Source organism: Phascolarctos cinereus, unplaced genomic scaffold, assembly GCF_003287225.1.
Source record: "Phascolarctos cinereus isolate Bilbo 61053 unplaced genomic scaffold, phaCin_HiC Scaffold_5;HRSCAF=322, whole genome shotgun sequence".
In the NCBI taxonomy this organism is placed as follows: Eukaryota; Metazoa; Chordata; class Mammalia; order Diprotodontia; family Phascolarctidae; genus Phascolarctos; species Phascolarctos cinereus.
In genome coordinates, this window is record NW_027555958.1 from 278,656,569 (window position 1) to 278,666,923 (window position 10,355).

Consider the following 10,355-nt stretch of genomic DNA (forward strand, 5'->3'; position numbering starts at 1 on the left):
CATCTCATTTTCAGAGACTAGAGGGAAGAAAGAGCAAGTTGGGGCTGTTGTCAAGAGGTTTTAAAATGGAGATAAGGAAAGAAGAGGAATTCAACTCCTATAGGCTTAATTTTCTCAATAAAGTAAGAGGAAAGGTCCTCTACAGAGAGAAGTTGAGGGTTATATGTATGAGAGGCTTGAGGAAAGTAGAGATTTGTAGAATATGCCCTTCATGTAACAGAGCCTATTTCCCCTCAGATGATCATGACAAGTTCTGCACTTCCATATCTGAGTTGTTACTTCAGCTCACTACAGGAAATCTGAGTCTTCAGGACTCTGCCACAACTGTTCCTGTTGCAGATAAGAAGGTGTTCAAGGGCAGGCAGGACACAACTATATCAAGGCCTCAGGTAGGAATCAAATGATAAAGAGCATGAAACTTCCCTGGGCTATCTTGGTGCTGCTTTGTCAATACCTCCTGGGAAACTTCAATGTCTACACTTCCCAGCAGGTCAAAGACCAGCATAGATTATAAGATGCTTGCTACCCCTACTTCTTTCTCCTTCTAGTCTTCTTCAGAATCCTTTTTCAAAGCCTCCTGCCTCAGAAACATGTGGTTAGTCCATACAGAGCCTTCAGACAGAACTTTTTCCCCAAATGACTGAGTCTTCCTGGTTCCCAACTATTGTATGGCAATGGCAGGCCTCCTGTGAACATCCCCTTATGATAACATTAGATTAAGCTTTGTAGCAATAGATAATAATGATTATTGTTTTTGTTCATTCAGTTAGAGTCATGTCCAATGTTTCATGACCCCATCTGGGGTTTACTTGGCAAAGATACTGAAGTGGTTTGTAATTTCCTTCTCTAGCTCAATTTATAGATGAGGAAACTAAGGCAAACAGGATTAAGTGACTTGCCCATGGTCACACAATGAGTAGGTGTCTGAGGACAGATTTGAACCCAGGAAGATGAGTCTTCCTGCTCCAGGCCCAGTGCTCTATCCACTGTGCCACCCAGCTGCCCCTAATAATGGTTATACTGACAGTTAAACATCCCACCCGTATATGCCTCTAAATTCTTTGAAATATAGCTCCCAATTGTGCAACAATTATGAAGATTAAATTTACATAGTTGCTTTGATAAAGAATTTATTTTGATAAAATAAATATGGGGTGAAAGTAAGCAAAGAATTCAGTACAATGCTGAGATTATGAATCTGGGAGATTGGAAGAATAGCAGAGCATAAAATTAGCCCTAATGGGCTCAAAACTCAGAATCCATTGATAAAACTGGAAGAGAAAGCCTCACCCTTGAGCAGAAGTTTATGCTACATTTAGCAAAACCATCCCAGGTATAATTCAAAAGAAGAAACTAATCATTTTCAAAAACAGTAGTCTCTAATGTTTTTGCTTAACACAACCAAATAAGTAAAAGCATTTGAGCATGTACCTCCAGAACATGCGTATTTGCTTATTTATAAATGACATACACGTTCTGTGATACTAATAATTGTATATGCTATACAAGTTGCACATTTTTTTAAAGGAAGAGAAAAAGATAAAATGGTATTTGATTTTAGAGTCATTGTGGGAGGGGGGGTCATAAGTTTATTGAGTGAATGAGTATCATAATCAGATCTGTGCTTTAGGAACAGTCAATTGGACAGCTGTGAGCAATGGATTGGAGTGTAGAGAGATTAAGAGAAGAAAAATAATTAGAGAGCTATTGCAATAGCCCATGAAAGATGAGAGCCTGAAGGATAGTGGTGGTAGCTATATAAATGAAAAAAGGGGGTATTTATGAGAGATATTTTAGAGGTAGAAATCAACTAGACTTACCAATTGATTGTGTGGCATGTGAGAAAGTAAGAAGTTATATGACACCAGTACTGTGAACTTGGGTGACTGAAAGGATGACAGCATTCTAAACAGGAAACAGGAACATTCAGAAGAGAGGAGAGGGAAGAAAAGATTTATGCAGGTGAGGTTAGAGGGTAGATAATGGAATCACACCTGTGATACAGATTACAGACCATCCATTTTATATGTACGTGTGTGTGTGCAGGGCGGAAATGGGGGGAAGGAGGAAATAGAGAGAGAGAGAGAGACAGACAGACAGACAGACAGACAGACACAAAGATGAACAGATCAACAGACAGGGAGGCAGCATGATATAGTGGAGAGAGCTTGCCTTAAAACCAAGAAAACCTGGGTTCACTTCCTGTCTATGATACATTTTGGTTATGTGACTCTGAAATTCTGAACAACTTAATTACATTCTCAGTGCTCTAAGCAACTTTATAAGATTCTAAGTTGCACAGGATGTTGGCCTGCATTGAAAGAATTTCCTTGACAGTGAATTCTCTATACAAAGAAACCACATATTCAGTCCCTATTCATAGTCTATCCATATAAAGAAAAAGTAAAGAAGCTGGGGGGGGGGTGGAATACACACACACACACACACACACACACAACACCATTTCATTAACTTGTTTGTCAAGAGTTGCCCAGTAAGAAGAAACTATTCTCTGTTTTAAAAAAACTTATCTGAAATGGGATATACATTGTGCCCTCTGTATCACATAGCTCCTTCTTCCAGTCACCCATCTAAGTCTTCCACGGCTTACTTTTTTTTTTCAAGCATGGGAAAATTACCTCCGTGGTCTTTGTTCTCCTCAATTGGTGGAATTCTGTGTCCCCAAAAAAACTTCAATTCATATGAGAAAGTATCATGAAAGATGATCCCCACAATTTCGGTCCCATTTTCTTCTATTATTACATCTATGGCTTCTTGATCTAGGGTTCCAAATACATTTATTCCTGCCATACAGAAGGGAAAAAAACTGTAGATGATTATTAGGTGACTCTTTGAACACAGATATACACGCGCACACACACACACACACACACACACACACACACACATATATGTAATGTATACATGTATACGTGCATATACATGTATATACATACATACATATATATATGTATATGTATATATATGCTAGTACGTGGAGCTCAAATTTTCAGGCAAGGGCAGAGGGCCTTTCTTTATCATGAAAGTGTTACAAGAAAAAATAGTTGGGGTAGTTGGTGTATTTTACCCTGCCAGGCTTACAAACCAGTTTGGGGGTATATAAACATTCCATAACATTTGACTCAGTTATAACAAATTCATTCAAATAGATAGAATATGGTGAATCTGAAATCTAAATTTCAGTCAGTGAGTCAACAAACATGAATTAAGCCCCAGACACTGTGCCAGGCCTTGTCAGGCAGGAATAGGTTTTTGTAAAATCAGAAAAACTACGTATTCTCATAGCATTTCTACATAACACAAAACATAAATCTAAGTGCCCAAAGAGAGAAGAAAATGGACTGATTGGCCAATTGACTATGACATGTTTTTGTTTTCTCTAGAATTTTTGTTAGCTCAATCAGAGAGTGAGATGAGGATGGTTATAGGCCCTGTTGAAGTTCTCTGTCATTTGGAAATTAATATGTGGAATATGCTTTGAAAACTTCCTCTGACATGATTTCTTTCTTAAAAAAAAAAAAGAAATATAGACACTTATTCAAATTAGACCTTTTTGTTCCACAGGTGGGGATTGTAAATATTGCATTGTTATTAAATCCGTACCCATGATTGAGTAAGAATGGCAAACCCAAATTCAAAGATGTGAAACTATGGGTGTATTGGTTCCCTTTTGCCATAAACCTAAGTTTAGAAAATCAGAAGAGAGAATTCTTTGGAATACTGAAATCTCTAAATTGGACTGTACTTAATTAGTTGGGAGTTGGGATAAGGTGCACACCAATTTTTGTTGGTGTAAATATAACCTGATTTTGCATATAATAAAACACCTAGGAAATTATATAAATAATACATTTTATATTGAACCCTACGTTAGACATTTGTGTCTTTTGTAATAAACAAAATAATAACATCAGGTATTCCCACAGGGCTGGTACAGAACATACCTTTCATAAAAGAAGTTGAAGCTATTTTATCTATTATCTGTTGAGTTGTTTTGGAGATGGGTGTATATGCAACCGCAAAGTTAGAATCATTAAATCTATCTATGGGTCCAAGGTCCACAGAAGGCAGTTCAGAAATCTGAATAACACCAAAAATCGATAGTAGGTATAAGTGGAGAACTAAAAATGAAGAGCCGAGCCATTCCTATGTGGCAAAAGAGAAAAGTGACATCAATGAGAATGTTTGTTGAATTAATTAAATATAGTCACAAAGAGGTCAGTGATGATCAAGCAAGAATTTTATTCCCCCTGTGCTCTTACTTCCAAATCAAGTATCTTTAGGCAAAAATCAATTAAAAATTAGAAATAATTCTTGTCATCATGGGGTTAACATTCCAAGACAAACACATTTACAGACGCATAACAGTAACAAAGATCAGGCAGCATGGTATAGTGGAAAGAAAAATGGATTTGGGGTCATAGGACCTAGGTTCAAATACTAGTTCCATTACCTTACTACCTGTGTGACACTGGGCAAATAATTTCAGTTTTCTGTGTCTCTGTTTCCTTCTCTAAAATAAAGAGTTTGTACTACATGTGCCCTAAGGGTCCTTCCCAGTCTAAATGCATTATCCAATGATTCAAGGCTGATCTTCAGACCAGGGACATATAATCCCTATAACTAAGAACATACAAATAAACACGTTTTTCTGTAGAGCGATAAAGACAATGACTCAATATTCAGTACTTTATGGTTTATAAAAATGCTTTTGCTTCATCTTAAAATAAGTGTTTTTCAAGCATTTTGACTTTTGCTTTTCTCTTTATATTTCCAGTTCGCTTCCAATTTGCATTATCCTTCACAGAGAACTTTAGTGTTTTTAGACCTGGACACAGTACTCCAGATGTTATTTGACATGGAGAATGAGAATTAATAGTTCTTTACCACCAGTTCTAAAATTCTTAAATTGGATCATAGATGTAAAACTTGAAGGGACTTTAGAATTATGAAGTCCATAAAGGTTAAATGACTTAGCCAAGGTCACCCAGATGATTTACAGTGGTAGAGCTGAGATTCAAATTTGAGTGCCATGACTATGAGCTCAGTGTGGTTCCATCATGCTACAGATCATCATCTGCTTAAGCATCCCAAATTGTAATGCTGTGGACCCAGTCTCCTCTGTCTCCATGACAGGTGTCTTCAAGTATTTGAGGAGCAGGAATTATATTTATTCTACCTGACTTTAAAGAGCAGTGTGTGGAATTCCAAAGATTTCAATCAATGGTTTTCATTTTGTATCAATGAATAAGGAAAAAAAAAAACCTTTGCAAATATTAGAGTGGTCTAATTGCATCATGAGGCAGCTAGGTGGCACAGTGAACAGAGTGTCAGGCCTGGAGTAAGGAAAACTCATCTTTGTGAGTTCAAATCTGGCCTTAGACACTTACTAGCTATGTGAACCTGGGCAAGTCACTTAGCCTTGTCTTCCTTAGTCCCTCATCTGCAAAATGAGCTGGAGAAGGAAATGGCAAATCACTTTAGTATCTCTGTCAAGAAAACTCCAAATGGGATCACAGAGAGTCATACACAAGTGAAAAAGATTCAACAGCACAAAAGAGCAGAACAAGCTGATTCATAGCAGTGAGTCTGCCATCACTGGAGGCCTTCAAGTAAAGAGATTTTATAGACAAGGGTTTTTAACCTGGGTTCCACAGACCACCAAGGGATCTGTAGGATTGTAGCAGTCAGTTAATTTGTTTTTTTTTTAATGTAATAACTGAATTTCAATATAATTGACTCCATTTGTAATTTTATATATGTTGTTTTTATGCATTTAAAAACATTCTTCTAAGATAGAGTCCATAAGCTTCACCAGAGTACCAAAGGGGTCTATGACACACAAAAAAGATTAAGAGCCCCCATACTACATGCCACTTGCTAAGAATGTTTAGAGGACTTCCTGTTTGGGTAATGATTTAAATAGAGGGCTTCCAAGTTCTCTTTCTATCTCTGATATTCTATCAGTTATTCTGCAGGGCTCAAAAGAAAATGAGGACCAAAGGGCAGCAATGATAGAGGAATAGATTCAGGCTTAATGAAAGAGAGCTATTCAAAAGTGAAATGGAAAGCCCTGAATGGTGGAGCTTGCTTATTACAAAAGGCATTTCATAAAAGGCTAGATGGCCATGCATCCAATATGTAGTAGAAGCAGATTCCTGTTCAGATACGGTTTGGACTCTTTGGCCTCTGAAGTGCCTTCTAATGCAGAATATTGGCGATTTCATGATTTCTGTCCATTACCCACAAGTAACTGGACTGTTGCATTTTTTTTCTACAGCCTTTCTGTGGTCAGATAGAGTCACAAACATAATACAATACAGGAATTAGTACTATAGTAGATATAGATGACAGAGAAAGAAAGATAGAGATAGAAATAGAGACAGATACACTGTATGCATGCATAAACGTATATATGTAGATCCACATATATACATACGTATATGTGAATACACACACACACTCATGCCCACATACCTATCCACAAAACCCTAGGATTATAAACTCAACACAGTAACAAGGGCATCAAGATCAATAGAATATGCTAATTTAATTACATTTTGTGGCCATTTACAGTATACATCAATACATAAATGGATTTATAATCTTATTGATGTGGGTATTCTCTCCAGCAGTATAAATAATAGCTAGCATTTTTAAATTTCCAAAGCATTTTATAAATGTCCTCTCAATTCATCTTTACAATAACCCTTGGAGGTAGGTTCTATATAATAATAATAATAATAGTAATAAAAACAACAACATTTATATAAAACTTTTAAGGTTTTCAAAATGCTTTAGAAATAATAATAATAATAGCAAACATTTACATAGCACTTTCTATGTTCAAGGGATTGTGCTAGTGCTTTAGAATTATTATCTCTTTTGATCCTTACAACAACCCTGAGAGGTAGGTGCTGTTATTATCCCCATTTTATAGAAGAGGGAACAGAGACAGAGAGTAAGTAAATTTCTTGTGCAGGGTCACATAGCTAATAAGTATCTGAGGCCAATTTGAACTCAGATACTCTTGACTCCAAGTCCAACAGTCTATGTGTTGCCTTTTCACTCATTTGCAGAATGTTAGAAAAGAACTACATTATGTTTTCAAAATGAGTAATCGGTGTAAAGATGAAAAAACCCAACCCCTCTGTCCCTTCGTCTCTGCCATTCACACTTTTTCAATAGATCATCCTTCTTACAATTGTCTTAATCATAATGTATTTGAGTGGAAGCAACAGAGACTACATCTACATTTTCTCAATTGTAAAATATTGATTGTAAATAAAGATTAAATTTGAGTTTCATTACAGTTTTGTTGTGGTGGTGGTTGTTGTTGCAGGCCCTGAAGTTCTGGGCTTATGCATTGTGGGATAGTTTGATGAGATACACAAAGACTAATCATTCAGGGAAGATATTAGATATATTTAGATAGATATTAGAACATACAGCCTTGAAGACCTGGGCTCAGACAAATACCAGGCCCATAACTGTAAGCTATAGATAAATTGATGCTCCGTGTATCTTCTAACTCCCTCCAGGGAGTTATTTCATTGGTTCCTGGAAGTTTATGGAGGGAGGAGCTACATATGCATTAGTGTAGGAATTTCCATGCTGAAAGTGCCTTATAATGAAAAAAATTACAGCTCTACTTACACACACATTAAATGGGGGCACTTCCATCCTACTTTATAAAAATGTATAATTTATTTTTCACAATTAAATATTCTTTATTTGTGATATTTTAAATTACTAATAGGGCCTCGTTCTGCAGCGTGTGTAATTAATGGCATAGCCCAAAATCAAATAATCTAGGCTGGTCATTATAAATTAAGTTAATCTGGACAGCTGTAAAGAATGAAGAAAAGAATTCACACTATCTGGAGAGTTATAGTTCCCACCCAAATATGAGGACATAGATTTTTAAGCATACCCATAAGCTTTCTCTTTTCATCCTCCATTTTTTAAGGATATTCTTATACAGAAGGGCTCGAGTTTGCTGACAGATGCTTATCTCTCTTTTATTCATTTTTGACCTGCTTGTGACAAAAAAAAAAAGAGAGAAGAGGAATATTGGCAGGGGTGTAGGAAGCTTGTGCAAAAGAAAAATCTGAGTCATGTTTATCCTAAAATTAAGTTGTTTACTCATCAAATTTTCTAAGACATTTTTCAGCACCTCAGATAGATGAATTTCACTCAACAGTTCCTTGAAAGCATTAATGAATTTGACATTTCCTCTAAAAAGTTCATCTGACCATAGGATATTTTATGTAAGATAATTTTAGAGATGGAGCACAGAAAATGGGAGCAACAGCAAATTCCTTTTCCTCACTATCAAAGAAGTCAGTATTCACTGATTAGTCTCTCTCTGTCTCTCTCTCTGTCTGTCTGTCTGTCTGTCTGTCTCTCTCTCTCTCTCTCTCTCTCTCTCTCTCTCTCTCTCTCTCTCTCCTTCTCTCTGTCTCCTTTACAAAATAGTAAAATATTAAATTTGCCAAAAAGCATTATTAAAGGATAATACTTATATACTCCAGATGGCTGTTGACTAAAGAAAAGAGAACAGTGAAATTTAAGTGGAATTTACTCAGTATTCTTCCTAATGTCTAGCAAGATCCAAGTACTCTGGGCTTTGTCAATTACTTTATAATTCAATATTGTGATGAATGAGGCAGAACTTGTGACTCCAAAAGAGTTAATTATCCTCCACAAGTTGGAATCAAAGTTCAAAGTTCCCCACATTTGCTATGGGAACACATCAGGAGAACACATACATTTGCATGAATGCCAAAATAATGAGTTCAGGTCATTTTATTTTCGAAGGTGGCTTCTATTTTAATAAGTTTCTATTCAGAGATTTTTTTTCTGTCTTTAGGTAGATATTTCTGAACTGGACCCTCCAGTCCTCTAAATTACATTGGCAATGAGAAATTAGTTACCAGCTGAAGAGATAACAATGTCAGCTAGAACTAAAAACCATTTAATAAAAATATAAAAATTTCTCTTTTAGATAAAATGGATACTTCATATTCAAGGAATAATGGTGGTCTATTCTTTAAATTTGTGTAGCATGATAATGAGAACCAGACATAGAAAATTTTCTATTTTCTATCCATTTATCTATCTGTCATCTACCTATGTCTCTATGTATCTATCATCTATCTCACTATCTATCCATCTCTCTGTCTGTATATCTGTCCTCTACCAATCTATGTCCCTTAATTTTCTATGTGGAAAAAGTCTCTCTATGGACCTCAGCAATTTCCCCTAATAGTTTCTTTAAATTCATGAGGAAGAAGCAACTTTTCAGAAGTTTGCAAATCCTCTTTTTATAAAATAGAGAGTTAAAAAGACAAAGATGAAAAGTAACCAGAAATAATGTCAAATTAGCTCAAGCCTGAATGAATGTACCTTGAACATAATTCTCTAAGGCTATTCATTAGTGAATTTCATCTTATCCCTATGTTCTTCATACTCTGTCTACATATATTAAAATAGAAAGGTGAAAACTGAAAAATTCAGCTACTACATATGTTATATACATACCATATATTATATAAAAATGCTGATATTTTGTCCACATGATAAAAAATTTCAAACCACTTAAACAATTTATTTTTACATTTTCTATTCAGAGATTTTATAATAAGTAGTCTAGGGCTGAGAGCATTCATTCATTTAGTTGATTCTCTTTATAGTACCTACTACCCAAAAGGATGAATATTACAGGCATTTTTAAAACAACCAAGAGAAATAGAGATTAACTTACAATCAGGAAAGCCAGAGCAAGGAATCTTGAAATACTTTTAATCCATTGGTCTCTTTAGATCTTAGAGATTTCAAAGTCTTTTTCTTTACAAAATATTTTCATGTTTGCCCATATTGAATACTTCCTATTCTGATTGGTTTTTGAAAGAGGTTAATATCTGATTTCAATCAAGCAGCCAAAGTGATGTAATCTGGGTTATGAATTTTAGACTGTGGTCCATTATTTCCCTCCTCCTATCAGTGCAGAGAGATAGCATTTACAGATGGTTGGCTGGACATAGTATTCCGCAAGGAAAACAAATACCACATTTGTTCTTTTGGCTCTCTGCTTCCTGCATAAGGGAGAAAGAGCAGAGTTCAAGTAGAGAGGGAAGAAAACAGAATGTGGTGACCTCAATCTTAAAAAAAAAAAGTAAACAGACATAAAATAGGAGCAAATTTAAGTGGAAACAAGATGAATGGCAAGGAAAATAAAGCAGTGATTTAAAAAATTCCATAAATCAAGGTAAAAAGTAACGTATAAGAAAGTTCCATTTAAAGGATTAGCTTCACCTGAAACAAATGCTGCA

General features: G+C 35.6%; 1 protein-coding gene across 1 annotated transcript in view; it reads right to left on the reverse strand.

Moving 5' to 3' along the window:
* LOC110219296 (ATP-binding cassette sub-family A member 10-like) overlaps positions 1 to 10,021 on the reverse strand; it is a 149,849-nt gene extending 139,828 nt beyond the window's left edge. The window contains 4 exon segments of the mRNA XM_078155886.1: positions 2,640 to 2,804; positions 3,966 to 4,167; positions 7,955 to 8,057; positions 9,788 to 10,021. Coding sequence (XP_078012012.1) covers positions 2,640 to 2,804; positions 3,966 to 4,167; positions 7,955 to 8,050 — 463 coding nt within the window. The 5' untranslated portion in view covers positions 8,051 to 8,057; positions 9,788 to 10,021.
* Positions 10,022 to 10,355: the final 334 nt, after the last annotated feature.